The sequence below is a fragment of the Ostreococcus lucimarinus genome, chromosome 20 (assembly GCF_000092065.1).
Source record: "Ostreococcus lucimarinus CCE9901 chromosome 20, complete sequence".
In the NCBI taxonomy this organism is placed as follows: Eukaryota; Viridiplantae; Chlorophyta; class Mamiellophyceae; order Mamiellales; family Bathycoccaceae; genus Ostreococcus; species Ostreococcus sp. 'lucimarinus'.
Window position 1 is genome coordinate 123,287 of NC_009374.1, and position 26,706 is coordinate 149,992.

The 26,706-nt window shown below is 63.8% G+C and overlaps 18 protein-coding genes across 18 annotated transcripts; 10 read left to right on the plus strand and 8 right to left on the minus strand.

Moving 5' to 3' along the window:
* Nucleotides 1–5: 5 nt before the first annotated feature.
* OSTLU_29371 (predicted protein) lies at nt 6–185 on the plus strand (the record flags this gene model as incomplete). Its single annotated transcript, XM_001422456.1, has 1 exon — nt 6–185. The coding sequence occupies one exon, from the start codon at nt 6–8 to the stop codon at nt 183–185; it is 180 nt and encodes a 59-aa protein (XP_001422493.1).
* Nucleotides 186–352: 167 nt separating this feature from the next.
* On the minus strand, nt 353–1,339 carry OSTLU_29372 (predicted protein; the record flags this gene model as incomplete). The annotated part of the gene is made up of 2 exons (XM_001422622.1): nt 353–1,109; nt 1,260–1,339. 2 exons carry the CDS (start codon nt 1,337–1,339, stop codon nt 353–355), a joined length of 837 nt encoding a protein of 278 aa, XP_001422659.1.
* A 78-nt stretch (nt 1,340–1,417) lies between these two features.
* Nucleotides 1,418–2,372, plus strand: OSTLU_29373 (predicted protein; the record flags this gene model as incomplete). The annotated part of the gene is made up of 1 exon (XM_001422457.1): nt 1,418–2,372. The coding sequence occupies one exon, from the start codon at nt 1,418–1,420 to the stop codon at nt 2,333–2,335; it is 918 nt and encodes a 305-aa protein (XP_001422494.1). The 3' UTR covers nt 2,336–2,372.
* An 11-nt stretch (nt 2,373–2,383) lies between these two features.
* On the minus strand, nt 2,384–3,463 carry OSTLU_89674 (predicted protein; the record flags this gene model as incomplete). Its single annotated transcript, XM_001422623.1, has 1 exon — nt 2,384–3,463. One exon carries the CDS (start codon nt 3,461–3,463, stop codon nt 2,384–2,386), a length of 1,080 nt encoding a protein of 359 aa, XP_001422660.1.
* A 121-nt stretch (nt 3,464–3,584) lies between these two features.
* On the minus strand, nt 3,585–6,083 carry OSTLU_311 (predicted protein; the record flags this gene model as incomplete). Its single annotated transcript, XM_001422624.1, has 1 exon — nt 3,585–6,083. A coding segment is annotated over one exon (2,499 nt), but the record flags the coding sequence as incomplete, so codon positions are not given.
* A 430-nt stretch (nt 6,084–6,513) lies between these two features.
* Nucleotides 6,514–7,251, minus strand: OSTLU_29376 (predicted protein; the record flags this gene model as incomplete). The annotated part of the gene is made up of 1 exon (XM_001422625.1): nt 6,514–7,251. One exon carries the CDS (start codon nt 7,249–7,251, stop codon nt 6,514–6,516), a length of 738 nt encoding a protein of 245 aa, XP_001422662.1.
* Nucleotides 7,252–7,376: 125 nt separating this feature from the next.
* Nucleotides 7,377–9,491, plus strand: OSTLU_94061 (predicted protein; the record flags this gene model as incomplete). The annotated part of the gene is made up of 1 exon (XM_001422458.1): nt 7,377–9,491. The coding sequence occupies one exon, from the start codon at nt 7,377–7,379 to the stop codon at nt 9,489–9,491; it is 2,115 nt and encodes a 704-aa protein (XP_001422495.1).
* Nucleotides 9,492–9,716: 225 nt separating this feature from the next.
* On the plus strand, nt 9,717–10,067 carry OSTLU_43453 (predicted protein; the record flags this gene model as incomplete). Its single annotated transcript, XM_001422459.1, has 1 exon — nt 9,717–10,067. A coding segment is annotated over one exon (351 nt), but the record flags the coding sequence as incomplete, so codon positions are not given.
* Nucleotides 10,068–11,396: 1,329 nt separating this feature from the next.
* On the plus strand, nt 11,397–12,971 carry OSTLU_29378 (predicted protein). The gene has a single exon (XM_001422460.1). It carries the CDS (start codon nt 11,407–11,409, stop codon nt 12,913–12,915), a length of 1,509 nt encoding a protein of 502 aa, XP_001422497.1. The 5' UTR covers nt 11,397–11,406; the 3' UTR covers nt 12,916–12,971.
* Nucleotides 12,972–13,229: 258 nt separating this feature from the next.
* On the plus strand, nt 13,230–14,018 carry OSTLU_29379 (predicted protein; the record flags this gene model as incomplete). The annotated part of the gene is made up of 1 exon (XM_001422461.1): nt 13,230–14,018. One exon carries the CDS (start codon nt 13,230–13,232, stop codon nt 14,016–14,018), a length of 789 nt encoding a protein of 262 aa, XP_001422498.1.
* A 460-nt stretch (nt 14,019–14,478) lies between these two features.
* Nucleotides 14,479–15,683, minus strand: OSTLU_29380 (predicted protein; the record flags this gene model as incomplete). The annotated part of the gene is made up of 2 exons (XM_001422626.1): nt 14,479–15,471; nt 15,600–15,683. The coding sequence occupies 2 exons, from the start codon at nt 15,681–15,683 to the stop codon at nt 14,479–14,481; spliced, it is 1,077 nt and encodes a 358-aa protein (XP_001422663.1).
* A 363-nt stretch (nt 15,684–16,046) lies between these two features.
* Nucleotides 16,047–16,946, plus strand: TPR2a (TRP-containing protein; the record flags this gene model as incomplete). The annotated part of the gene is made up of 1 exon (XM_001422462.1): nt 16,047–16,946. The coding sequence occupies one exon, from the start codon at nt 16,047–16,049 to the stop codon at nt 16,944–16,946; it is 900 nt and encodes a 299-aa protein (XP_001422499.1).
* A 27-nt stretch (nt 16,947–16,973) lies between these two features.
* On the plus strand, nt 16,974–18,932 carry OSTLU_89681 (predicted protein; the record flags this gene model as incomplete). The annotated part of the gene is made up of 1 exon (XM_001422463.1): nt 16,974–18,932. One exon carries the CDS (start codon nt 16,974–16,976, stop codon nt 18,930–18,932), a length of 1,959 nt encoding a protein of 652 aa, XP_001422500.1.
* A 49-nt stretch (nt 18,933–18,981) lies between these two features.
* On the minus strand, nt 18,982–19,875 carry OSTLU_29382 (predicted protein; the record flags this gene model as incomplete). The annotated part of the gene is made up of 1 exon (XM_001422627.1): nt 18,982–19,875. One exon carries the CDS (start codon nt 19,873–19,875, stop codon nt 18,982–18,984), a length of 894 nt encoding a protein of 297 aa, XP_001422664.1.
* Nucleotides 19,876–21,211: 1,336 nt separating this feature from the next.
* On the plus strand, nt 21,212–22,147 carry OSTLU_29383 (predicted protein; the record flags this gene model as incomplete). Its single annotated transcript, XM_001422464.1, has 1 exon — nt 21,212–22,147. The coding sequence occupies one exon, from the start codon at nt 21,212–21,214 to the stop codon at nt 22,139–22,141; it is 930 nt and encodes a 309-aa protein (XP_001422501.1). The 3' UTR covers nt 22,142–22,147.
* A 106-nt stretch (nt 22,148–22,253) lies between these two features.
* Nucleotides 22,254–23,441, minus strand: OSTLU_29384 (predicted protein; the record flags this gene model as incomplete). The annotated part of the gene is made up of 1 exon (XM_001422628.1): nt 22,254–23,441. Exon 1 carries the CDS (start codon nt 23,436–23,438, stop codon nt 22,254–22,256), a length of 1,185 nt encoding a protein of 394 aa, XP_001422665.1. The 5' UTR covers nt 23,439–23,441.
* A 36-nt stretch (nt 23,442–23,477) lies between these two features.
* On the plus strand, nt 23,478–25,345 carry OSTLU_19906 (predicted protein; the record flags this gene model as incomplete). The annotated part of the gene is made up of 2 exons (XM_001422465.1): nt 23,478–23,549; nt 23,738–25,345. 2 exons carry the CDS (start codon nt 23,478–23,480, stop codon nt 25,343–25,345), a joined length of 1,680 nt encoding a protein of 559 aa, XP_001422502.1.
* Nucleotides 25,346–25,382: 37 nt separating this feature from the next.
* OSTLU_29386 (predicted protein) lies at nt 25,383–26,635 on the minus strand (the record flags this gene model as incomplete). Its single annotated transcript, XM_001422629.1, has 1 exon — nt 25,383–26,635. Exon 1 carries the CDS (start codon nt 26,577–26,579, stop codon nt 25,383–25,385), a length of 1,197 nt encoding a protein of 398 aa, XP_001422666.1. The 5' UTR covers nt 26,580–26,635.
* Nucleotides 26,636–26,706: the final 71 nt, after the last annotated feature.

Sequence of the window (26,706 nt, forward strand, 5' to 3'; positions counted from 1 at the left end):
GCGCCATGCTGAAAACGATCGCATCGCTCGTCGTCAAAGACAACGGCGAATACTCGCGCATTCACGTCTTCGCCTTCGTCCTCGTCGCCCTCCACGTCACCGCTCTCTTCGTCTGGATTTTCTTGACTGCCCGACAGCGCCCGCCGAGCGCGCGCGATCGCGTCGACCCGACGAAAGACGAGTGAGTCCGTCGGTCGCGCGGTGAGGGTGATCTCGCGGCGCCGCTCGCTCGACGGAGGTTTTAGCGTACTCTTAGTGTACTAGTACAAGTACTTGTAGCTCGACGAATTCTTGGAAATCTCTACTCGCTCTAAATGGTTGGTTGACAAAGGTTGATAAGGACTACTCGCGATTACTTCTTATCGGCAGGCTTGTCGTCTTGAAGGTTCAACAACAGAGAATCCGCGCTGAGCATGACGCGATTGTTGGAGTTGGCCATGGTTTGAGCGATGGCGCGCGCGGCTTCAATTTTACGCAAGGTTAAAAACGCCGGATTGTTCGCGATGGCTTCGCCGATGAGCTTGGCGGATTTCGCTTCACCCTCCGCCTGAATCACCGCCGAAAGCTTGTCTTGTCTCGCCTTATCGACGACGAACTTGGCGCGCTCCGCCTCCTGTTGCGCCACTTGCTTACTCTCGATGGCCGCGGTGTACTCTCTCCCAAACGTCAACGCCGTGAGCGAGACGTCGTCTAGCACCATATTAAACTGCGCCGCTCGCTGCTTCAAAAGATGTCTAATAGACAACGACACTTGTTCCCGTTTCGTGATCAACTCGCTCGCGTTGTGTTGCGCCACGACGCTCTTCACCGTTTCGTGAATCACGCTCGGCAGCACGCGTTCGTTGAAATCCATCCCGAGCGTTCGATACACCTCCGGCAGCTTACCCGCGTCCGGCCGCGTCAGCACGCGAATCGATATGTTCACCATCTGCAAATCTCTCGATCCGCTCTGCGAGTTCACCTGATGCGCGCGCGCCCTGACGTCGTACACGTACGGCCTCTCGACCCAAGGGATCATGAAGTGCGTCCCCTCCGCGTACACCTTGTCCTTCACCCCGACGAATCGATTGTACACGATCGCCCGGTGCCCGCCCTCGACGTTGAACAGACTGTTCGCGCGTCGCCCTCCGTCAGTCCTCCGTCGTCGCGTCGTCGCGTCGTCGCGTCGTCGCGTCGTCGCGCGCGAATCGCCGTCACCCTAATTCATTTCATTCGCGCGCGCCTTCGCGCGTCGCGCGCGCCGTCGCGCGCCCGCGCACCTGTTGTACAGCCCGTACGACGCCGCGCCGCCGTACACGAGCGTCTGCAGCGCCGCGCTCACGACGGAGGCGTTCGGCATCGCGTTTCGCGCGTTCTGCATCGTCGCGCGTCTTCGTGTGCCGCGCCATCGCGCGTCGCGCCGCTCGAGCGCGCGTCCATGGCGGCGTTCGACGGCGAGCGCGGCGAGTTTCGCTTCGCGTTCGGCGTCTCCGACGACGGCGCGATCGAGCGCGCGCGCGGCGCGGCGACGGCGACGGCGACGGCGGCGGCGACGGCGACGCCCGCGGAGGAGATCGTCGCGCGCGACGTCGCGCGACGCGCGCGCGACGATCCCGCGACGTGGTCGGGGACGTACGAGACGCACGGCGACGTCGAGGTCGTGCGGAGCGCGCACGGGACGACGGCGTCGACGCTGGAGGGGTGTCCCGAGGACGCGGACGTCGTGCGGGGCGTGTACGAGGGCGGGCTCAAGGCGTGGGAGTGCGCGAGGGATCTCGCGGCGCACGTCGGGACGGCGGCGTTCGACGTCGATGGACTCGTGGACGCCGCGGGCGGGCGGGTGCGAGCGATGGAGCTCGGGGCGGGGCAGGCGGGACCGGGACTGGCGGCGGCGCGAAGGCTGGGCGCGCGATGCGAGACGCTGACGCTGACGGATTATAATCGAGACGTCGTGGAGGAAGTCACGGCGCCGAACGCGCTGGCGACGTTCGCGCTGATGGAGAGCGAGGGAGAGGCGACGCCGGGGAGATTGCGGCTGTTGTGCGGAGATTGGTCGGGGTACGACGCGTTCGTGGAGGCGGACGGAGTGGATTTGTTGTTGACGAGCGAATCGATTTACGACGCGTCGCAGTACGGGAGTCTGTGCGCGTTCATCGCGCACGCGTTAAGCCCGCGCGGGGTGTGTTTGCTCGCGGCGAAGAGTTATTACTTCGGCGTCGGCGGTGGTACGAACGCGTTCGCGTCGTACTGCGAGACGTACTTCGGCGCGCTCCGCGTCGAGCGCGTGAAGACGATTTCGGACGGCAAGTCGAACGTGCGCGAAATCTTAGCGATTAGAAAGATTAGTGAACAATAGGGATTAATAATTAACACACACACACACATCTGGAATGAATCATTTTACTCACGCGAGCACGCGCACCTTTCCGCCGATAATTTCTATGACTTGCGCCGAGTTACCGTAAATGCCTCTTGACGCACCCACGTCGACGCGCCAGACCGTGCCTTTGCACCCACTCGTCACCCCGGTCGTTTGCGGGGTGTGTCCAATGACGAGTCGTTTCGCATCCGCGCCTTCGAGCGCGGATGCGAGGCGTCGGCAACTCTGCGCTTCGTATTGGATGCCCGCGTCTTTTCCGCCGTAGTCCCTCGTCCACACCACGCCGTCCGATTCGAGCACTTGCTTTGGAGGCATTTTCGTCTTACCCTCCATCCACATCGCGACTTCTTTATTTATGCGTTCAAAGCCGTACTCGACGTGCGATAAATCAATCCCGGCGTGCGCGAACACAGTACCGTCGTCGACGACGAGCACCGTCGGTTGCTTCGCCAACCACTTGGCAATCTCTCCACCCGGCTTGAACAACTGTTGCCTCGCGCGAATGCCCGCCGTCGCTTCATCTTCGTCGCCTCGCGTCGCGCTCGCTTCCTCTCCTTTACCCTCCTTCGCGTTCTCCTTGGCTCGTTTCTTCTCCGCGTATCGCCGACACTCCTCGAACGCCCCCGGCGTGGCGTATCGAAAATCCCCCATCACGTTCATGATCTCGTGATTCCCATTCATCGTGATCAAGTCTCCACCCGCTTCCTTCGCTTGCTTCGCCAGCGATCGTAGTTTACGCAGGATGGCGATTTCACTATCGCCTCGGTCCAGCACGTCGCCGACTTGGACGACGACGGCGTCGCCGCCGTTCCACTTCCCGTTCCCATCGATCACCTGCGCGAGCTCGAGCGATTTCACCATGGCCAAAAAGTCACCGTGCAGGTCTCCGATGGCGATCAGGCGTCGGCCGTTGAGCGCGACGCGCGTGCGCGGGCCGTCGAGTTCAGGTTTCGTCGCCGTTCGCGGGTTCGCGGCGACGGCGCGCGCGTGCGCACCGCCGACGCGCGTGATCGCGGAGATCCCGAGCGCGGAGGCGGTGAGGAACGCTCTTCGCGACGCGGCGCGGGCGAAGTTGGGGAGCGGAGCGGGCGATGGCGCGGACATGGCGCTACGCGAGCGAACGCCGAAGGCGCGTTGTGCGGCGACGCGCGGCGGCGAGACGGTGGCTATGAGAAAGTCGCACTACACGCTAAAGTCCAGCGTCGTCGTCGATTAAATCGTCTTTGACTTCTTCGTTGTCGCGTATGAAAGCGTCGAGGACGTTGAGACCGGCGAGATTGAAGCCCATCAAATCGCGCGCCTCCTTGGCGCGCGCGCGAAGGAGCGGTCTGAGCTTCACGAGGGTGCGTCTCGTCTCTGGCGTGCGTCCGAACGAGTTGGCGTGTAATCGCATGACTAGGGCGGCGATCTTGCACGTCAGTTCGACTTTTTGGCCGGCGTTGAGCCAGGTTGTGAGATGGTTGAGGATTTCGTGGGCGAAATCGAAGGGGATGCACAGGATGGCTTGCTCGAGTTCGCTCGGGCGAATCTTTGCGATGGCGTTCAGAGCGTACGTTTCCGGTGACTGCCCTAACAGTAAAGGATTTGGCTGTATCGGTGCGAGCTTTCCGCCGGATTTGGCGCTGTCCGCAGCGTGTTCGGCAAGGCGCTTGGTTTCGTGCTCAGCGAGCTCGAGCGCCTCGACGATGGCGTCGGCGGCGGTCAACGTCTCCAAAGTTTTGCGACCCGCCATGCCAGCCTCGCCTTCAGCAGGAAGATCGGTGTTTGGGCGCACTCGCTCGTCATCAATGCCTTCGTCGAGCATAGATTCCAATCGCTTTTCCTGTTCTTCGTCAACGAAGAAGGGCTCATCGGTGCGCTCCCACATGCGAATTGAGCGATCGCCGCTGCCGGTGATGACAAAGTTTCCTCGCGTGCTCACCGCCAGGCACCACACCGGGCCGTGATGCGCCTCAAGCGTGAGCAGAGGATCAAATTTGTCGGCGTCCCAATATTTCACTAATTTATCCTTACCAACCGAGAACAAGTAATGCGTCTTTGGCACAAACTTCAACGCCATAACAGAGTCTTGATGGGCAAAAATTGACCTGTGACAATCGCCAAAGTCCAATCCCCAGATACGAATGTTCTTGTCCGCGCCTGCCGACGCGAGCAACTGCGAATCACTGGATATGTCGTGGCACAACGCCGGAAGTCTGTGGCCATACAGCGACAGGTTGAACTTCAGGCTGTCCACGAAGAAGACCTTGAGCGTGTTGTCAAGGAGCGACACCGAGAGCAGCTTCCCATCGGGACTGATTTGGCAGCTCAACACATCTTCCGCCATTTGCAACGTGCGCATGTGGTTGAAACTAAGAGTGCGCAAACCGTTTTCGCCTTTCTCTAATGTCCATTCCCAGAATCGCACCGTCTTGTCCGCCGAAGCGGAGACGAAACCACTGTCGTCGGGAAGCATGGCGAACGCCCACACCGCGCCTTCGTGCGCCTCGTCGGGTACAGTGAGCTGGGTTCCTGCGTTCACATCAACGAGCTCGATCGCGCCTTGCTTGGTACCAATGATGGCGTGCCGACCGCCCGGGGCGAACGACGCACACAACCCGTATCCACCCTTAACGGTTCTCAAACACGCGCCGTCGGCGACATTCCACAGCTTGCAGCCGTTACTCGAGCACGAAAGCACGGTTTCATCATCCGGCGAGAGTGCTACGGCACGAACATCAGAGCGATGCCCGGGGTTCTCGATGGCGTGTAATTTTTCTGGCTCTTCTTCTTCGATGATTTCCCACTCTTGCACCGAGTTGTCGTCGAGCAACACGGCAACTTTGCACATCACATCCGTCCGCTTCGGCGCTTCCGTCGCGAACGCGAAGCCGCGCATTTTAGTTTTGGTCGTGACCGTTGATGCGAGTTCCAGCTCATCCCCCGCGCTTCGTGCGCCCTCTTCATCGTGCTCCTCTCGGGCTTCCTTCGCCGCATCCAAGTCGCCGAGTTCCTCAGCTTCGCGCGCTTTCGCTTCCATCTTTTCGCGTTTGCGCTTCAACCGGCGCTTTTGTTTCTTCATCGCTTCTTTATCGCCGCGCACGCGGTATATTTCGAGGCCGCGACCCGCGCCTTGCACGCCTAGATAGTTCCCAGTTTGATGAAACCGCACCGTCATCGCTCGTCCCTTTGCGGCGCGCGTCACCGTTCCCATTCGCACCAACGGCGACTCTTGATCGTACCCATCTCTTGACTCATCGCAGTCATACACATGTAGCTTATCATCCCACGTTCCGATCACGCATCGCGTCTGCGTTGGGTTGACGTCTAAACTCCACGTCTCGCCCTCGAACCCCGTGCACGTCTGCGTGCACGCTCTCGTCCCCAAATCCCAAACTTTCACGTAGCCATCCTTACTCGTCGACACCACCTTTCGCCCGAATAGCTCAGCGCTCTTGTGCATTTTCCCATCGATGATGACCACGTCCGTGATTTGATCGCGATGTCCTCGCAACCGCGTCAGCCCGCTCTCGGCGACTACGTCCCAAACCACAACGTCGGCGTCTCGCCCACCGGACACCAGCAAGCTCCCGTCCTGCGAAAATCGTAGCGCGGTCACGTCGCGTTTATGTCCTCTAAAAGTCACGTCGCAGTCTAAATCACTCAACGACCAGAGTCTGATGCTTCCGTCGCTCGCCCCGCACGCGACGACGTCGCCGTTCGGCGACCTCGCGACGCACGTCACCCTCGGCGTCGCCTTCGTCACTCCGTGATCGTCTGGCTGCGGCTGTGGAATCAACGACGTATCGCGGACGCCGCGCTTCAAGTCCCAGATCCCCACGCGTTCGAGCGCGACGACGGCGAGGCGTTCTCGCGCCGCCGCCGCCGCCGGTTGCGCGTCGGAAAAATCATCATTTCCGCGCGACGTCGACGCTGGGACGTACGTGAGCGCGCCGGCGGTGTCCGAGATACCCGTCGCGACGACACCCCACGCTGCGGCTTGCTCGTAGCGCAGGTACGCCTTGACCATGTCGAGCGGGACGCGGTGAATTGTGAAGCGCGAGCGGGACGGCGCTCGAGGACCGCGCGGCGACGTCGAGGCCGAATCAAAGAGCGATCGAAAAGCGCGCGCGTGTGAAGTAAAATTAATTATGTCGTGATGTGACGCCACGTGATCAACGGAAGATTTTAAAGCCGTCGGCGACCGCGCGCATTTCTGCTTCGGCGTCGTCGTATCGTTCGGCGTCCTCCTCCACGGTCAACGTGTAAAGCGTGCTCGATCCAGCGTCGTCCACGTCCAGGGCTAACGTGCACTGAATCACGCGCCTGACGCCCAGCACGTTCTTTTCGTACACGATGTCGTAGTACTCGATCGAATCTTTTCGACGTTCGGCGAACACGCGCAGTTTGGCGTTCGCCTTGCCGCGCGACTTTTTATTTTCAGAATCCACCAAACGCGCCGCCACGTCCTCGATCGAACCTATGTCGCGCAAACTCCGCGGCCCGCCGCTCGAGGCGGTCTGCTTACTCAGCGTGATCGTGTTCCCCGCCAACCCAAAACGTTTGTCCCGCAGCAGCGTCTCGTACGTCTTGCCCGAGGCGCTGTCCCCCAGATCGATCTCTTCGAAGTACTCCGGCACGTTACCGACGCGAAACGAGCGCGTCTCCACGCTAAACGTCCGCGTTTCCTTCGTCGCGTCGCCCTCGTCGCGCGCTCGCGCGTCTTTCGCGAGCAGCGGGAGCAAACTCAACTGTAAACCTCGCGCAAAGCGTCGTCGAGTCGTCGTCGCTCCCGCGCGCGCGTCGTCGCTCCCGCGCGCGCGCGCCGCGGCCGACCGTTTCGCGTCGCGGCGTCGCTCGCGCCGCGGCGCCGCGCGAGTCGCCGCGCGCGCGCCGATCGGCGAAGCGCGCATCGGTTCGAACGTCCGACAGTGCCGCGCGCGCGCGAGACGAAGCGTCACTTTGCGCGGTGCGTCCTATTTTTAAAGAGCGCGCGCGCGCGCGCGCCGCGGGCGCGCGGCGGCCGCGCGCGCGCGCGATGGCGCGAGACGCCGTCGTCGAGCGCCGGTCGTCGGCGCGCGCGACGCCGCGCGTCGCCGCGCGCTCGGAGAGCCGCGCGGGACATCGCTCGCGTCGGCTGGAACGGCGAGACGGACGCGCGGGCGCGGCGACGTCTCTCGGGTTTCGACGGGCCCGCGACGTCGCGAACGAGGACGGAATCGAGCGGTGCGAGTGGAACGCGTCGTCGGAGGCGATGTCGCGAAGCGTGCTGGACGCGGCGACGACGCGGGCGGTGGCGAAGGTGGCGGCGCTTCGCGCGGCGAACGGCGACGACGAAGAACGACGCGCGGCGGTGGAGGATGCGCTTCGCGCCGTAGATCTCGTGGCGTCGAGCGCGAAGGAGGAAGTAAAGTCGGCGATGCGCTCGGTGAAGCGAGGGCGCGCGCGGGCGAAGGAGCTACGTGAGGAACTCGCGAGGGAGACGCGGCGGAGCGTAAAGGCGGAGACGGACGCGCGAGAGTTGCGATGCGATTTGGAATGCGCGCGCACGGCGTCGACGTGCGTTGATGTAGACGGCGCGAGTCGTATTACGGCGTCTGATGACTCGAATGGTCTAGGGCACACCGACGACGACGACGATTCGCGCGTGCGGCGCGCGTCGCAGTCGTCTAGCGAATGCGCGAGCGCGTCGCCGCGTACCGAACGCGAACTGAGCGAGGTAGCGTCATCTTTAGGGGACGCAGACGTGGTCGCGAGCCTTCCCGTATTCGTTACAGACTTAAATCGGGAATGTGGCGGTGAAACCGGGACTGCGGTCGCGGGACGCGATCGACACGTTGATGACGACGACGCGCGGTTCTTCGCCGATACGGAGGCGTTGGATTCGCCGACGACACATCGTTTGGCGACACTCATAGCGATTGAGTTAGCTCTGAGCTATGACTCAAGCATGGACGTTTCGCATCGTGTTCGCGAGTTCTTTTACAAGCGACACGGCTCGCGGACTCTCGGTGACAAACACCACCAAATGTTCACGAAGGCGCTCGCGACGATCAACGCGCAGAGCGAGTGGGTGCAGACTTTCACACGATTCAAAGAGCTCGACGCGTTCGAACTCGAGCGAGTGATGTCGACCATTCGATTCACACAGCATGTATTGATTGAGTCACCGCAAACTGCGCCGGTATTAGGCGTTGAAGAGGCGACGCGTTCGCTGGCACACTTGCTGGCTCCCGTTCTTGGCGAAGCGGCTCCGTCGACGGAAGACGTCGACGTCATCCGGCGAAGTGCGACGCATCGAAACGGAATATCGCGCGTCTCATTCGCGCTCGTCATAGAAAGGGGGCTCGTCGGTATTGTGCGTGCGCGGACATTCGCGCGCGAGGCCATCGCAGCGACGTTCGCCAAGCGGCATCCGTATGGAACCTTGGCGCATCACCCGGCGCTCGTGAAAACACTCAGCGAAGCGTTCAAGAGCGCGGGTGCGATCGCGCGCGCGATGCTGAACGACGACGACATGATTGATCGCGTCGCTGCTGACATCGCTCGGCGAGATGCCTCGACGCAAGATTTCGTCACGCTCGAGTGCTTCGTCGACGTCGCCTCGCGCGAACTCGAGCGATCGGGAGTTTCCAAAGCCTCCGACGTCGTAACGCCGCTTCGACCGCATACAGGACCATCGCCACCAAAAGTCGCGTCGAATTCAATTCGACTCGTCAGCTCGCTCGCGCTCGTGGCGCACGCCTGGAGCATGGCCGCCGCCGTCGTCGATCGCTGGCTTCAGAAATGCGCCGCCGACGCGCGCCGTCCCCCGGCGCCGACCGCGGTCCATCGCACCGCACCATCCATCGCGACCGGCGCGTCACGCGCACCAAATCCCCCGAATCCACCCTTACCCCAACCCATCGACGCCTCCAAGCGTCGTCTCATCAAGCGTCACGTCGGCCGGCTCGCCAAGCTTCGCGCCACCGCCGACTTCGCCGTGCGCGCCGCGCAATCGCTCGCCCGTCGCGCCGACGCGACCAGCGACGTCGACCGCGCGTGGCAAACGTACGCGTCGACCGTGTGCGCGTTCGAAGCCGCGTTTTTAGCGCGCAGGCGTTCCCTCGGCGTCGTCGAAGGCGCGCTCGCCGACTGTTGGCGCCCACATTGACATTTCGCCAACGGCTGGTCTTTTTCGCGCGTTCGCCGCGCGCCGCCGCGCGACATCATCGCGCGCCGCACACGCCCGCGCGGCGAGCTGGCGCGCGTCGCGGCCGACGGCGAGCGTCAAAGCGTCGACTCCGCGCGATCGACGCCGACGCGACGCCGTCGCGCGCGCCGACGCGCCGTCTCGAGCGCGTGAAGCGCCGCCGCCGCCGACGCCGAAATCGTCGTCATGAGCTCGTCGTTCGCGAAAAAGCTCGCGGACAGCGATAAACGCGTGCGCGATAAGACGTTCGTGAACGTGTCGAAGTGGCTGGCCAGTCGCGAGACGCTGACGGCGATCGATGGGAAGAAGCTGTGGCGCGGGTTGTTTTACTCGTATTGGCACGCCGACGGGAGAGCGACGCAGCTGGAGGTGGCGAATAAGATGGGAGCGCTCGTGCACGTGCTGAATCGCGAGGTGGCGATGGTGTACTTGGAAGCGGGGTTGTGGACGATGCGCACGGAGTGGGGTGGGATAGATAAGCACAGGATGGATAAGTATTGCTTGTTGACGCGACGCGTGTTGCACCACGGGTTTCGATTCGCGGGCGAACGAGGATGGGATATGGCGGATGATATCGGACGCGCGATGGCGGAGGCGATATTTGGGGCGCCGAAATCGGCGCAGTTGGAGGGTATCGGGTTCAAGTTGCACGTGGCGGAGGTGTTTTTGAGGGAGGTTGAGGCGGTGTGTAAGGGTGAGACGGGTTTGGCGATGGACGACGGGGAGGAGGAAATCGAGGCGGGCGCTCCGACGCCGATTCCGAGCGGCGCACTCGCGGCGTTGGTGGTCGTTTTCATCAACGCCATGCAGAAGGAGGAGAGCAATGTGTTGCTCAAGCGCATCCGCACCGACGTGTTCGAACCACTGACGGATGCGTCGCGAGCGAGCGAGGATCCGCGCGCGCCGCGTTTGACACCGAGTGCTTTGAAGAAACTTTACGAGCGCGCCATCACGCTCGGTGCCGAGCACGGCGTCGACGATGCGTGCAGAGAGTCGTTATACGAGTTACACGCCATGTTGAAGAAAGGCGCGAGCAAGATCAAGAAGGACGCCGAGGCGCGTGGTGAGGATCCAGAGGCGGAGGACGTCGCGTCGCCACCGAAAAAGCGTAAGCAGAACGGCGTCTCGCAAGAGAGCGCCGGACTCGTCAACGGTTCGACTGCGAAGAAAAAGAAGAAGACGAAACGCAAAGTCGACGAAGTCGACAAGCCCGTCGACGAAGAGGCCGCGAAGAAAGAAAAGAAACGTCGTAAGCGCGAACGTCGCCTGGCGAAGGAGCTCGCCGCGCGAGAAGCAGAGGAAGAGCGAAGCGCTAAGAAGAAGAAGAAGAAAAAGTCAAGCTCAAAGTCATCCGATGATGCCGCGACGGCAAAATCGTCAGACGCGTCAGAGAGGAGTGGATCGAAGCTGGTCGCCATGCGCGCCGTCGTGGACCGCGGAAACTCCGCGTCGCCGACGCCGTCGCTCGACTCGCTCGACTCCCCGTCCATGTCCCCGAGATCGAAACGCTTGATGTGGAACGACGAAGGCATCACGTATTCATCCCCGGACCTCCGGGGTCCGATCAACACGAAACGCGGCAAGCAAAATCTTCGTCTGACGCCGACGAAGACCATCTTCCGTCCGATTCACGGCAAGACCCACAGCGCGCCGCCGAAGCAGACCAAAACAAAGCTCTCCAACGGCGTCAAGCGTTCCGCCGAAGCATTCTTCTGACGAACGCGCGCGAAACCAACCGACGACGACGACGACGACGATGATCCGATTTACATTACCACACTACTCCTCACTCTTCATTGTAACACGAATGTGTCTCCATACGTAGAAACGCCCTCGCTTCGTCTTCGCGCCTCGCCGCACTCGCCGCCTCTTCGCCATGCCCGCGCTCGAAGAGGTCGACTGCGAGTTCATCGGCCCCGGCGGCGCGCGCGTCGAACGCGCCCTCGGCGACGTCGTGCGATGTCCCGTCGCCGTTCGCGGCGCGTGCGCGACGAGCGACGCGCACCCGCGCGACGCCTCGCGTCAACAGTCTGATTCAGCGAAACCGTCGCTCGCGCGCGCGGTCCGCGACGCCGCGCTCTCGAACGGCGCGCTCACGGAGATCACCCGCGCGCTGTCGCAGTCGACGCGCGACGGCGCGGCGCCGAAAGCCGCGCTGGCGTGGCACCCGACGAAGGAAATCTTGGCGACGACGGATGACGGCGGTCGGTGCGCGACGCGCGACGCGGCGATGGATGATAAAGGCGCGGTGCGGGCGCGGAAACGCGCGAGCGACGACGAGAGCGAGTGCGAGGACGAGGTGACGACGCTGCGGCATCGCGCGCACGGACGGTGCGCGGCGATGGCGTGGCGGCCGAGACGGGGACGAGCGCTCGCGCTCGCGGGCGCGTCGGGCGTGTGCGTTTGGACGCGAGAGCGACGCGCGACGCGCGCGTCGAGCGCGGTTGCGAGCGAAACAGGAGCGCTAAGCCCGGTCGATGCGGCGAAAGTGCGAGCGTTGGCGCAGCGCGGGACGAGCGGGAAGACGAGCGGGTACCGTTGGAGGCTTACGATTTACAACGAGCGCGGAGCGCACGAGGCGGGGCCGACGGCGCCGCCGGGCGGGATATGCGCGTCGGAGTGCGTAGCGTGGAGCCCAGATGGACTTTTACTCGTGGCGTGCTCGCGAAGGTGTCGCGTGATTCATTGCTGGGACGTGAGCGCGGGGACGTACACGCCTTTGGGCGGCGGCGGCGCGGGCATCTCCAGAGTCGCCTTCAGCGCGTGCGGAGGTTACCTTCTCGCCGCGCACGTGGGCGAGGGCTTTAGCGTTTGGCAGTGCGACACGATGACGTGTAGAAAGTGGAGCACGAACGGGCGCGAGGTGACCGCGACGGCCTGGGGCAACGTGCAAGGGAAGCAGGGAGACGCTCCGGTGGCGTTGATAGCCACGCGCGGTTCGGCGAAGCTCTCCGCCGTGCATCTTTCGCCCAGGGATTGCGTGAACGAGATTGCGGCTCACGTGTTACCCTTAGAACTCCCGGACATCGTCGGCGGCGACGCCTCGCGATCTGGGACGAGCGAGCACGACGTCGCGGACATGGTTTGGGACGCGTCGAGCTCGCGCCTCGCGCTCGCGTTGCGCGGCGGCGACAGAGACGGTGTCGTCGCCCTCTACGCCACGCGCACGACAAACATCGTCAGCAGCAGTCTGATCGGATACTTCGACACCGCGGATGACGATACCGGCGCGCGCGTACCGGCGCAAGCGGTTAAAATTTCCACCCCGCTCGCCGTCGCCGCCGGCAGACTCCGCGCGACGCTCGCCGTCGCCTTCGCCAACGGCGACGTCGCCCTCGTCCCGCTCACCTTCGCCGACCCGTCCCTCGCGAGCGCGGCGTCTTAGTTTTTTAGCGGCGAGACACGAGCGCGATCGCTCGCGCGATCGATTGTGATACCGACGGCGTCGGCGTTCGCTCCGGAACCGTCTCGTCCCGAGCCTCACTCAAAGACGCACGCCATGCTCGCGAGCGCGCGCCTCGTCGCCCCCGCGTCCGCGTCGCGACGCCCGACGACGTCCCCGAGCGCGTTCCGCGCGCGCGCGTCGCGCGCGATCGCCGCGCGCGCCGGTAAGAAGCGTTCAATATTCGAAGGTGCGTCAGAGCGCACAGACGTCACGCGACCGAGACTGACGACGCCGCGCGCGCGCGCGACGCAGAGATGCTGGACGTCATGGAGGGTGGCCCTAAACTGCGCCGCTGGTACGGTTCCGATAGCTCCGTCGGCGACGGCACCGGAGCGTCGGGCGACGAGAACGGCGACGAGACCGCGGCGTACGGCGACGCCGACGAGGCCGACGAGGACGACGACGACGTCGAGTTGAACCTACCCAAGACGAGCATTTTGGTCACGAACGCGGACGGCGCGCTCGGAGAATCCATCGTGGTGCAATTGATATTGGCCAAGGCGAGCGTGGTGGCGGCGTGCGAGGCGGAACAGATCGTCGGCGCGGAGACGCGGTTCGGTCCGTACGTAAACGTGGTGTCGAACTCGATGAGCGCGGGAGCGCGGTTGAACGGCGTGCGCGCGATGGTGGTGACGGACGCGCTGGAGGAGGATTTATTAGCGGCATGCGTGCGGAGAGGGGTGAAACACGTCGTGCTGGTGTCGAGCGCGAAGAGCGCGGGCGGCGGGTTGTTTCCGAGCGCCAACGAAAAGGCTCGACGAGATAAAACGAGAGAAGAGCTGGCCAAGCGAAGCGGCGTCGCGCTCACCATCATTCGACCGTGCAGCGTGAAATCATCACCGTCGCAAGGTCGAGAGATAAGATTTGGACAGGGCGACACGCTCACGGGGGAGGTGAGCATGGAGGATTTGGCAGAAGTGTGCGCTCGTGCGCTCACGCGTCCGCCGAAGCCCGGCGAATCTCTCGAGTTCGAAGTCTCCAACGGCGCCGCCGCCGCCGAGCGCGACTGGAAAGCGTTATTCGCACCTCTAGTCATCGTTTAGCTACGCTATACATTCTATCAATACAACACCGAATTCGTTTCGTTTCGTCCCGTGAGCTAAACCATCATCCAGCGCCAGCGCGTCGCCATCCACGCCTCGACGTCCACGTCCGCCCCCAATCCCGCGACGTCGTCCCCCGCGCGCGCCCCGATCGACAGCTCTTGCAACTCGCTCGCGAACGACGCCCAAACGACGCCGCACGCGAGCACGAGCGCGAGCGTGACGACGCGTAACACCCAGCCCTCGGTCGTCGTCGTCGCCGCGTCTGGCTTGACGAGCAGCGCGGCGCGCTCGCCGCGCCGACGCCGATCGGGATTTTCGTCTCGTCGCTTGTCGCGTCGCGCGCGCACGAACGGAAGAAAAGAGAAGACGGCGCCGAAGAGACCCATCGCGCGGCGACGTCTGCGGTTCGACGCGGCGACGAGTGGCGAACTACGACGCTTCCTAATGACACGTCGATCTAGGCAAGGTTACTCAGGGGAACCAGACTTTGAGGCGTGGTCGGCGCTCGACACAGCGGACACTCGGGCTTTTTGCTCGCCCACCCCGCGATGCAGCGCCAGCAAAAGACGTGACCGCACGGCGTCGCCGTCGGCGATTCGCGAGGCGAGAGGCAGAGCGCGCACTTGGCGGCGATCAAAGGCGACGTGGATTTCGATTTTCGAGACGCCGACGCGCCTTCGTCGACGGGATTACCGAAGACGTCGAGCCGCGGCGATGCGACGATCGCGGCTTCGATCGCCGGCGAGCCGTCGGATTCGAGCACGCGCGCGCCGACGGACGGCGCCCCCGACGTCTCGCTCGACCCGCCCCCGCGCGCGAAGCTCGCGACGTTTTCGCACGTCACGACGGCGAGTTGAAACGCCACGAACACGCCTAACAGCGCGTAACTCGGCCGTTCCTCGCCCGCGTACGCCCCCGTGAACGCGCGTCTCGTCCCGCTCGCTCGGCAGCTCCAATCGTAATACTCCCCGTTCGCGTAAAACAGCGCCAAATGCGCCGCGTTCGCGAACCCACCTCGCGCGTCGATCATCGCCTGCCCGTGCGACGTCGTCTCATCCCCCATCCCGCGCTCGACGCGTCGTCCCACGAGCGCCAGCGCCGTCCTCGCGCTCGCGTCCATCGCTCGCGTCGCCGCGCTCGTCTCCCCGCCCCCCAGCCCGACGCCGCGTTCGTGATTTCGCACCACGCACCCCCGCAGCTCGCGCGCGATCTCCTCGCCGAACGCATCGATCACGAACCGCGTCCAGAGCGCCCGCGCGCTCGATTTCCTTCCCCGCGCGTCCCCGCTCGCCAAGTCGCAGTACTCCTCGCCGAGCGTCGCGCGTCCGCTCAGGTACGTCAGCGCCGGGTACGCCGCCCGCCCGCACGCCCGCAGCGCGCGATTCCACCGCACCGACAGTCGAGGTCCGAGCGCGCGCGCGCACGCGTCGTGCAGTCGCTCGGCCGTCGCCTGCGCGCGCGTCGCGTCGCGTCGCGTCGCGTCGCGTCGTCAGTCGTCAAAGTCGTTACGTCATCGCGTCGTCGCGTCGTCGCGTCGCGCGCGTCGTCGCGCGTCGCGCGCGCGTCCGGTGGACGCACCGCGGCGTGCGTCTCGTCCTTTTGCGCCGCGCGCACGACGTCGGGCCGCGCCGCGCGCGGGAATCCGCGCGAGCGCGTCGCCATGGATGCGTCCCGAAGTGCCGCGCCACGCGTCGACGCGCGCGCGTCGTCGCGCGCGCGTGCCACTCGCATATACGCGCGCGCGACGACGCGCGTCGCGCGGCATGGCGTCGACGGTCGAGCGCGTGGGACGCGCGCGCGCGCCGGTTCGGAAAACCATCCTCACGCATCCCGACGACGACGCCGACGCGCTCGCGCTCGGATGCGCGGTGCACGGTGCGTCGCGCCGCGTTTGAACGCGAACGGCGCGCGCGCGCGCGAGATCGGGGACTGACGCGACGCCGACGACGGCGCGACGCTTGAACAGCGCACTTTTCGCTTCGCGACGCGACGACGGGCGAGACGCTGCGCGACACGAGGGAAGACATGGAACCGATTCAGTTCACGCTGAGCGCGCGGACGGGCATCGCGGACGAGGAGGGAAGGACGCGCGACGGCCCGGCGCGCGTGGAGGCGCTGGACGCGTGCGCGATGACGATGCGAGTGGGCGAGCGGGCGACGTTTGAGTGCGGGGCGGCGCTGGCGTACGGGAAGGAGGGGAACTTTTCGTTCCCGGCGGTGGGGAAAGACAGGGCGGTGGTGTTGGATTTGGAGATATTGGGCGCGCGGGGGAGCGCGGCGGCGCCGGAGATGCGACAGAGGGACATGACGTACGAGCAACGGGTGGAGCGCGTGCGCGCGCATCGATCGAACGGGAACGCGGCGTTCGCGGGGGGGCGCGCGCGCGAGGCCGTGCGCGAATACTCGATGGCGTTGACGTACTTGACGGAAGATTTTATGATGCAGTTGTTCGATAAGTACGAGGTCGAGGCGCACGAGGAGTTCGTCGCCGCGCACGGGAATTTGGCGGCGGCGTATTTGCGATTGGGCGCGTTCGAAGACGCGGTGACGCACGTCGGGTACGTCTTGAAGGTGGACGAGAACAACGCAAAGGCGTATTACAGGCGCGGTAAGGCGCGAGCGGGTTTAGGGCAGGAGGACGCCGCGAGAGAAGATTTTTTAAAGGCTAAGAAAATTACCGAAGCCGCGGGCCTCGTCGACGCGAACGTCGTCAAGGCGTTGCGAGAGATCGACGCGGCGATTCGTGATCGCGAGCGGGCGACATCGGCGGCGTTCAAGGGTATTTTCAATACGAAAACGGACGGTGGCGACGCATCGTCGAATGCCGACGCGAACGTCGCGCGAAAACCGCCGGATGGTGGCGGTTCGTTCATCTCTCGCGCAGTCGCGTCATTATTTGGAAAATCGAGGCGCGAGGGGCCGTGAGCGCGACACCTCGACGCGTGAAGCAGCATGTCGGAAGAACCGAAAGAAATCACAGGCGCCACTGCGCTCTGCAAAGTCGCCGCGGCCGGAGGCGTCGAGGTGTGCTTCGCTAATCCCGGGACTTCAGAGATGCACGTCGTCGGCGCGCTGGCCGAGTGCGCGGATATTCGCAGCGTCCTCGTTCTCCACGAAAACGTCGCCACGGGCGCGGCGGACGGGTACTCTCGCGTCAAGCGCGACGTCAACCGCGATCGAAACGCGATGGCGATGACTCTTTTGCATCTCGCCCCTGGCTTGATGAACGGACTTTCGAACTTGCACAACGCGAGCCGCGGCCGGAGCTCCATTCTCAACGTCGTCGGCGAGATGAGCACGTTTCATCGAGGTAACGAAGCCCTGTTGGAGAACGATATCGAGTCGCTCGCGCGGACGGTGTCGACGAAATACGTGCACACGAGTGCGGCGGTGGATGCGATCGCGAGTGATGCTGCGGACGCGATCGAAGCGGCGCTTCGACACCGCGGCGTTGCCACGCAAATCGTGCCGCACGATTTGACTTGGTCTCGCGTGTTGGACAGTGGCAGACTGAGCGACGCCATCGCGCGCGCCGAAAACGTTCGCAATAGAAGAGACGGCGCCGAAGACGTGGTCGTCACTGATGCCGTTCGCGCTTTTCTGCGTGAAATGCTCGCTCGCGCGAAACCGTTGGCGCGCGGCGAAGTTCTCTTTTACATCGGAGGCGATGCGTGCGGCGAGGAAGAACTGCGGATCGTCGGCGACGTCGCGGAAGCGCTCGGTGCGGACGTGGTGTGTGAGTGCTTCTTTTCTTGCATCGAACGCGGTGGCGATATGCCCAAAGTGCAGCGCGCGCCTTACTTTCCGAAAGACGCGGCGAACGCGTTCGCCAAGTACAAAGTCGTCATTTTTCTCGACGTGCCGCGACCGCCAACGGCGATGTTCGGCTACCGCGATTCTCCGACGAAGTTGTTCGCACAGAACGACGACGACATGTGGTTTGTCGATCCTCCCGGAAACGCGATGATGCTTGACGTCTTGCGCGCGCTCGCGATGGAAGTGAATATCGGCGTTCAATGCGCGCCGAAGATGTCAGACGTCGCCGCCGTCGTTGAGCACGTCGTTTCCGAAGCGCTCGCGAAATCGGTCGAGGACAAGGAGGATAGTTTGTGGAACTACGGGATGACGAGCACGAAGGCAGTGAGCGTGCACGACAAACTGTGCAAAGAGTTCGACATCAAGTTACAATCGACGATTGTGTTCAATCACAATTCGATCAACGCGCTCACGAACGCCGTCGCGACAAAGCTCGGCATCGCAGACGAATCACCGAAGACTGCGATCGCACCGAAGGACGTAGACGCCAGCCCAAAGTCCACGCTCGAGGGTGAATACGTCCAAGTGCGATGCGATTCACCGACGGGCGCCTTGAACGGTGCCAAGGTGTGTCGAATCATAGCCGGCATGCAACCAGCCGGCGCGATCGTCGTGGACGAATCGCTCACCTCTGGATCGACGTACTGGAAGGACAGCGAATCGTCGGCGCGTTTTACGCACATGACGCTCACCGGCGGTTCCATCGGTTTCGCGAACGCCGCGGCGGTCGGGGTCGCTTTGGCCGCGCCCGAGAGACAAACGATCGCGCTCGTCGGCGACGGTTCGGCTCAATACACCGTCCAGGCCCTTTGGACGCAGGCGCGCGAGAAACTCAACGTCGTCACCGTGATCATGAACAACTCCAAGTATCAAATTCTCCGCGTCGAGTGCGCTATCCAGGGCGTTCGCGCGTCCGGAGGCGCGTGCGACTCGCTCACGAAACTCGACGACCCCTCGATCGACTGGTGCAAACTCGCCGAAGGGTACGGTGTTCGCGGCGTCCGCACCACTACCTGCGAGGAGTTTGCAGACGCGTTCGCGCGCGCGCTCGACGCCGACGGTCCGACGCTTATCGATGCTGTTTTAGAGGCGTGAGTTCTAGAATCGCTCGCTCGCTCACGTACATTTCATGTTCATTTTACAATCAACTCTCCGTCTCAACGTGCGCCAACGCCGCGGCTCTTCGCTCTTCCGTCAACGCGTGCGAGGCAAACTTTTTGTGTCGCGAGAGCGCGTCGCTTTCTTCTCGCACGCGCGCGTCTAGAACGCTCACCGCGCGCAGTCCCCGCTTCAACGCCTCTGCGATGTCTTCGATCGTCGCCGACGATTCGTCGCCCTCCGAGAAACGCACGACGCCGTCGACGCCGTCGATGCGCGCGGCTATTTCGCCTCGCACAATCATACCGTACAACACTCTTTCCGCGGCTTCGACGTCTGAGAACCCGATCGCGCTCGCGAAATCCCCCAAGCGAAGCGTCGAGTACGTCTTCGCGAGCGAACGCGCTTTCGCCGCGACGGCTCGATCGCGCACGAGCGCGACCAATCCGGCGTTTCCGTCGAGCTCGTACGTCGCCTCGTGTCGCTCGACGACGTCGGCCAGCTCCTTCGCGGCGTCGCGTTTCTTCGCAGCCGCGAGCAGCGACGCGTACGCGTCGCACTCGCGCGACGTGGAGTACTTCTTCGCCGGCGACGAGAACGTCGACGCGTCGGCGACGGCGTCCGCCAACAGCGTCGCCAGCGCGTACTTTTTATACGCCGCCACCGCGATGGCGCTGAGCGCCGTCGCGGGCGCGCTCAGCGCGTCTTGAAACCACCGCGCGGCTTCGGGATATCGTCGCAACGCCAAGAGCGCGCGACCGCCGTAGTAGCACCGCAGCAAAAAGTCCGTCGCGTCCAGCGCCGGGGCGACGTCCATCGCCGGCGCGGCGAGAATCCCATCGCTCGCCGCGAGCGCGTCGTACGCCTTCAGCTTCAAGCACACTCGCAAGTAACACGCATCCTGCGGCGTGATCACCGCCTCGCTCTGCGCGCGCGCCATCGCGACGTCGCGCGCGCGTCCGAGCGCCTCCGCCACCGTCCGCCCGTCCGCCCCGCGCGCGCGCCCTCGACACCAAAGCTCGCTCAAACCGCGACACACGTCCGCGAAATCCCACGCGTCGTCGTCTTCGCCCTCGCCCTCCTCGATCGACGCCTCGACGCACGCGCGCACCGCGCGCGCCGCGAATGCCTCGTCGTCCGCCTCGTCGTCCTCGTCGCCCCGTCCCTCTCGCGCCCTCCCCACCGCCTCCCGCGCGTACGCCGCGAGCGCCGCGCGCGCGAACCCACGCCTCTCTACCTCCGTCGCGCCCTCCAGCTCGCTCGCGTCGTCCACGAACGTCCGCCACCGCGTCGCCGCGTCGCCGCGTCTCTTCTCGCCGCGTCCCATCGCGTCCCGCGTCCACGCGTCCATCGCCCCTCGCGCTCTCGCGCGCGCCGCCGAGCGCCCGCGCGGTTCCCTCGTCGCGTGCCTCGACGACCGTCGTCGTCGCGGCGCGTGCGCGAGCGTCGCGCTCGCCGTCGACGCGCGGTGTCGCGCGTCGTCGTCGCGCGCGCCGTCCGACCGCGACGACGTCGTCGGCGTCTGAATCGTCGTCGCGTCGCGCGCGCGCGTCGACGCGCGCGCGCGTCGACGCGCCTCCAGCGCCGCGCGCATCGCGTCGCGTCGTCGACGTCGACGGGGCGTCGCGTCGTCGCGCGACGCGCGATGACGAACGATCGATGCGTGGACGGTGGTCGACGCCGACGCCCTAAACCCTAAACCCTAAAAAATTTAGGATACTTCACTCAAGGAGAGCTTTTAGATGATATATTCATCAAAGCACCACGATCTCATCCGCGCGCCAATCGGCGAATCGGTTTCGTGTTACGGGTCCGACGCCGTGACGGCGACGACGTGCGTGGCGCGAAATTAGGGGAAATTGCGCGCGCACGACGAAAAAATTAGTGACCATCGTCACCGACCTCAACACAAACGTGCGGTCGAACCGCCGTCGCGCGCGCGCGAATCGGCGAATCGGTTTCGTGTTACGGGTCCGACGCGTGACGTCACGACACATCTACACATCTCGACGACGACGACGACGACGACGATGGCGATGGCGATGGCGATGGCGACGGCGACGCGCTCGACGGCGACGATGGCGAGGACGACGCGCGCGATGGCGGCGACGGCGCGCGCGGGGCGCGGCGCGCGGGCGTCCGGCGCGCGCGCGGTGAAGATGCCGATGAAGATGACGAAGACGACGACGACGACGACGACGACGACGACGACGCGGGCCGTGCGCGAGGACGACGAGGACGCGTCGAGCGAACCGGAGATCGTCGAACCGAGCGCGATGCGCGAACCGACGACGACGACGACGACGCCGGACGCGACGTCGGAGGTGATTCGCGTCGAGACGCGCGCGGAGGGCGAATACGAGCTGCGGCAGACGACGACGCCGAAGAGATTCGCGGTGGCGGACGGCGAGCTTCTGAACGTGGCGACGGCGGCGGCGCCGATCGCGCTGCGATGGACGAGCGGATTGATGTGTCACGGGTACGAGGCGAAGGTCGTGGACGGCGAGGTCGGCGAGGGCGAGTACGCGGTGTGGTCGGGGAGCGGGAAGGCGGTGCGGGAGACGTCGGACGTCGCGAAGTTCCCTCGCCCGGAGAAGCCGCTGAAGATGTACCAGTTTCAGGGATGTCCGTTTTGTAAGAAGGTTCGCGAGGCGGTGATTTCGTTGGATTTGGACGTGATTTACTACCCGTGCCCGAGAGACGGGCCGGAATATCGCGAATTCGTGCGCGCCGAGGGCGGACGCGCGCAGTTTCCGTATCTCGTCGACGACAACACCGGGACGAAAATGTACGAAAGCGACGACATCATCGCGTACATGTACGAAAAATACGGACCGGGCAAGGCAAACATCGGTCCGGCGTTGACGAGCGGAACGCTGACCTCCGTCACGGCGGGTTTGGCGCTGTTGCCGAGACTCGGGAAAGGGTCGGCGTACGCGCCGTCGAAGAAGCCGGAAAACATGCAACCGATCGTGTTTTACGGCTACGAGGGTAGTCCGTTTTGCGTTTTAGTGGCGGAAAAGTTGTGCGAGTTGGAGCTGCCTTACCTGCAGCGGTCGTGCGGACGAGGCTCGCCCAAGCGTCAAGAGTTGTTCGACAAGCGCGGCACGTTTCAAGTGCCGTACATCGAGGACCCCAACACCGGCATCGCCATGTTCGAATCGAAGGACATCGTCAACTACTTACAAGAGCAGTACGCGGCGTAACGACTTTCCGCCGCTCGAGAGAGAACGAACACACTTGTAACGAATACGCAGCAACGATTTTTTTAGTGTAGACGCGATACGCGCTGTGTGGATATTAAATTCCAGATTTTTATCAACGCTTCGAGTACGTCGGCGGGTTGCCCTGCGTGACGCGACAATACTTCAGTAACTGCGCCTCGATGTTTTGCCCCGGCCGCGCCTGGCCTTTCAAATACGGATCGAGCTCGCTCAGCGTCCATCGCGGTTTCACCGCCCAGAGCGCGGCGAATCGATCGCCCGGCTCCCTCGGTAAATCGCTCGCGATGAGCGTGCGCACGAACGCCTCCGCCGCGCGCTCGGGTCGATCGATGAGCGCCAAGCCCGAGAGATACTCTTCCTTGGCCTCGACGTGCCCGAGATTGAACTCGCTCAGCTTTTCGCGCCACTGGTCCATCATTTCCACCAGACGCCACGCCTTCAATCCAGCGCCGTCGCGCAGCACGCGCTGCGCCAACGCTCGACACACGGCTTCTTCGTCTAGCGCCCACGTGGCGTCGACATCGTGTTTCGTCGCGAACGCGTGAAGCGTGTTTCTCGCCATCTCCGGCGCGAACCCGTCGCTCGCCATCGCGTCCACGACGGCGTCCGTCGGCAACGCGCTCGTCGACCATCCGTTCCCGAACGCGCTCGCCGTCATCATCGCCAACGCATGTAACCTGTACTCCGCGTCCACGCCGCGCCACTTCCCATCGATCTCGATGGCGACGATTTCCTCTTGCAAGCACTTTAAAATCTCCAACTCGCTCGCCTGCACGCGCGCGTTCAACTCGTCGAACCCGAATCCCACGCCCTCGCCCTCGCCCTCGTCCGCGTCCATCGCCTCCGCCGTCCCGGCGTACGCCACGCTCGCCATCATCTCTCGCAACCGATCCAACCGCGGCGCGATCTCCGTCAAATCCAAATGCGAGCTCGTCTGCGCTCGAACCGTCGCGCGCCGCGGCCCGTCCTCCTCCTCCTCCATCGCCTCCGTCTCGTCCTCCTCGCCCCCCAACGCCGGTCCGACGATCAGGCACTGATTCGACGATTCCACGCGCGTCACCTGATACGTCTTCGACCGCGTGCACACCACGGCGACGTCGTCGGGCTCGCCCTTGAACGCGATGACGCCGTCGTTTGAAAGAATCTCGCTCAAGATTTCCTCGTCAACCTCCAGCAGCTCGACGCGTTCGCTCGCGTAGTCGGCGCCGCGGACGAGATCGAACTCTTCGCCGTCCTCCGCGACGAAGGCGCCGTTCGCGACGGCGTCGCGGCGCGACATGGGTCGAGAAATGGCGTCAGAGCGCGACGCGCGGTCGACATGGGCGCGACCGATGGGACGAGCGCGCGCGAGGCGCGTCGAAAGGCGCGCGAGTTGGAGGAGGGTCGAAAGGTGCGCGCGCGCTCGCGCGCCGAGCGCGTCGACGCGTCGCGCGAGCGACGCGCGGACGACGCGCGAGGACGATTTCGTCGCGCGCCGCCCGCCATTCCTCGCGACATTCGTTTCGTCGCGCCTCGACGCGACGCGACGCGCGCGACGGCGGTGGACTGACGGCGACGACGCGTTCGCGCGCGCTCCAGGCTGGGTTGATCCCGCACGAGATCGATGAGGACGGGAACGCGATCAACCCGCACATTCCTCAATTCATGGCGGCGGCGCCGTGGTACCTGAAGCAAGACGGGCCGGGATTGAAACATCAAAAGGCGCCGAAAAAAGCCGAAGAGAGCGCGGAGTGGTACAAGAGAGGCGTGACGACGACGAAGGCGACGAAATTTCGTAAGGGGGCGTGCGAGAATTGCGGAGCGATGACGCACAAGAAGAAGGATTGCATGGAGCGGCCGCGCGCGAGAGGCGCGAGCAAGACGCAAAAGGACATCGCGGCGGACGAGTACGTGCAACCGGAGTTGAAGCTTGGGTTTGAGAGTAAGCGCGATCGGTATAACGGATTCGATGTGGATGATTACGTCAAGGTGGTGGAGCGATACGAGGCGGCGGACGCGATGAAGCAAAAATTGGCCAAGCAAAAAGAGTTGGAACGCGCGTTTCGGCGGGCGAATAAAAAGGAGGACGACGCGGCGAGCGACTCGGATTCGGACGATACGAGCTCCGACGACGACGACGACGACGACGCGAAGGTTGCGGATAAGGCGGCGACGGGGTTTGCAAACATCAAACGCGCGGTGCGCGCGCCCGGAGGGGGCGCTTCCGGCACGGTGCGTAACTTGCGTCTTCGCGAAGACACGGCGAAATATTTGCGCAACCTGGATGTGGATTCGGCGTACTACGACCCAAAGACGCGCTCGATGCGCGAGAATCCGACGCCGAACGCCGATCCCAAAGACAACTTCTTCCGCGGTGATAACGCGGCGCGAAATGACGGGCAAGTGGTGGAGTTTGAGCGTTTGAATCGTCACGCATGGGAGCAGGCGGAAGCCGGCGGCGCGAGCGCCATTCACATGCAAGGCGCGCCGTCGCAAGCCGAGGCGCTGTACAAGCAATTCAAAGAAAAGAAGGAAAAGCTCGCGGGAATGAATAAAAAGAACATCATGGAAAAGTACGGCGACGCGAGCGCGGGCAAAGAGCTTCCCGACGGTTTGGCGCTCGGTCAAACGGAGCAATACGTCGAGTACGACCGCGCGGGCCGTCTCATCAAGGGAACCGAAAAAGCCACGGTGAAGAGTTGTTACGAGGAGGATGTCCTTTTGCAAAATCACACCAAGGTTTGGGGCTCGTACTGGAACGCCGGTCAGTGGGGTTACGCGTGTTGTCAAAGCATGGTGAAGAACTCGTATTGCACGGGCGAGCGCGGCGTCGAAGCCGCGCTCGCGAGCGAGCAACTCATGGTGGACAACATGGAGAACAAGCGCGCGATGGACGAGGCGAACGAAGCGCGAGCGAAGTCGCAGCTCAACGCGACGACGAAACCGAGCGATCTGTGGGGTGGTGATGTCAAGGATGACGTCGAGATCGATCCTCAAAAGCTCCTCGAAGCCTTGAAGCGGCAAGACGAACGCGAGGAAGCGCTCAAGCGCGGCGGCGACGGGAAGAACAAGCGCGGGTACAACGTCACGCACGATTCGCAAGTCACGGCGGAAGACATGGAGGCGTATAGGATGAAAAAGCGCGCATTCGAGGACCCGATGAAAAAAGCGTCGGGCGCGGGGACCGATGGTTACGATCTAGTGTAGAAATTGTATAGCAAGTTTGAGCGATTCGCCCTTAAAGTCACGCCGCGACGGCGATCTCGTCCGTGAGATTGCTTTCGACCGCGCTCACTTTCTCAATCCATCCATCTAAACGCCCGGCGAGTTCGGCGATTTGCGAGCGTAACAAGACGCGAGGTTGGACCCACGTCACGATGACCTTGCTCTCGACCTGGTCGATGATGCCTTCGATCAAGTGTACGCTCAGCGCCTTCATGAGCAAGTACTCCACGCCGTCCGTGGTCAGCTTCGTCTTCACCGCGATGTCGCTCAAAGAAATCTCTCGATGCTCGGCGGGAAGTTTGAATATGATTTGCAACAGGGACAAGATCGTAATCTTCTCCCGAAGCCTGCGCTCGTTCGCCACGAGCGCGGGTTGCGCGTTCAAAGCCGCGGCGTGCTTGACGCACAACTGATCGTACTCGTGTAAATCGCCCTCGTTGAACGCCTTGACGACGTCCATCAACCACGCGAAAGGCCCATCATTCAAACTCTCCACTATCGGATGCGCGAGAAGCTCGGCGAAATTGTACACGTTCTCCCCGAGCAAAGCGGCGAGACACAAGTCGACGCTCAACGCCGCGCGCGTCTCCGCGGGCAACATTTCGCACGACACGTACGCCAAATACAACATGCCCGACTTGTAAAACTCGGCGTAATTTTCCCGCACCTTGTAATACCGACTCGCGACGTAATGATACGCCGCGCTGACGCTCGGATCCGGCGCCGGCAACGCCTCCAACGCTTCTTTATCGCCCTCCGTCACCGCGCGTTTGGCGTACTCTAAATCCCCCGCCACCAATCTCAACAGCGTCACGTGCGCCGCGACGTACACCCCCGGTTCCCTCGCATCGTCCCCGTGCGCCGCCACCAACCTCGCGCTCGTCTCCGTCAGGAATTCCACCGCTTCTTCCCCGGTCAACGCGTCGCTCACCGCCACCGCCACGTGCGCCGTCTTCAACGGATTAAACCTCGTCTCCGCCTCCCTCACCACGCCGTCGTACATCCCTCGCAGGCCTCCCGGGAGAAGCGCCACGCGCGCGTTCATCGGCGCCGCCACCGCGCGCTCGATCGCCAGCGTCAGCTCGTGCCACAGCTTTTTCGTTCGCAAATCGCCGATCTCGATCAACAGCTCGCGCGTCTCGTCGTCGATCGCGCGCGCGGCGTCGATCGCGGCGTCCAGGTACGCCGTCCCGGCGTCGGGCGCCGCGGCGGGCATCGCGTCGGCGCGCGTCGCGTCGCGCGTCGCGTCGTCGTCGCGTCGTCGCGTCGAGGTGTCGCGACGGACGCGTCGGCACACGACGACGCGCGCGACGCGCGACGCGCGCGGCGAGCGCGCGGCGCGG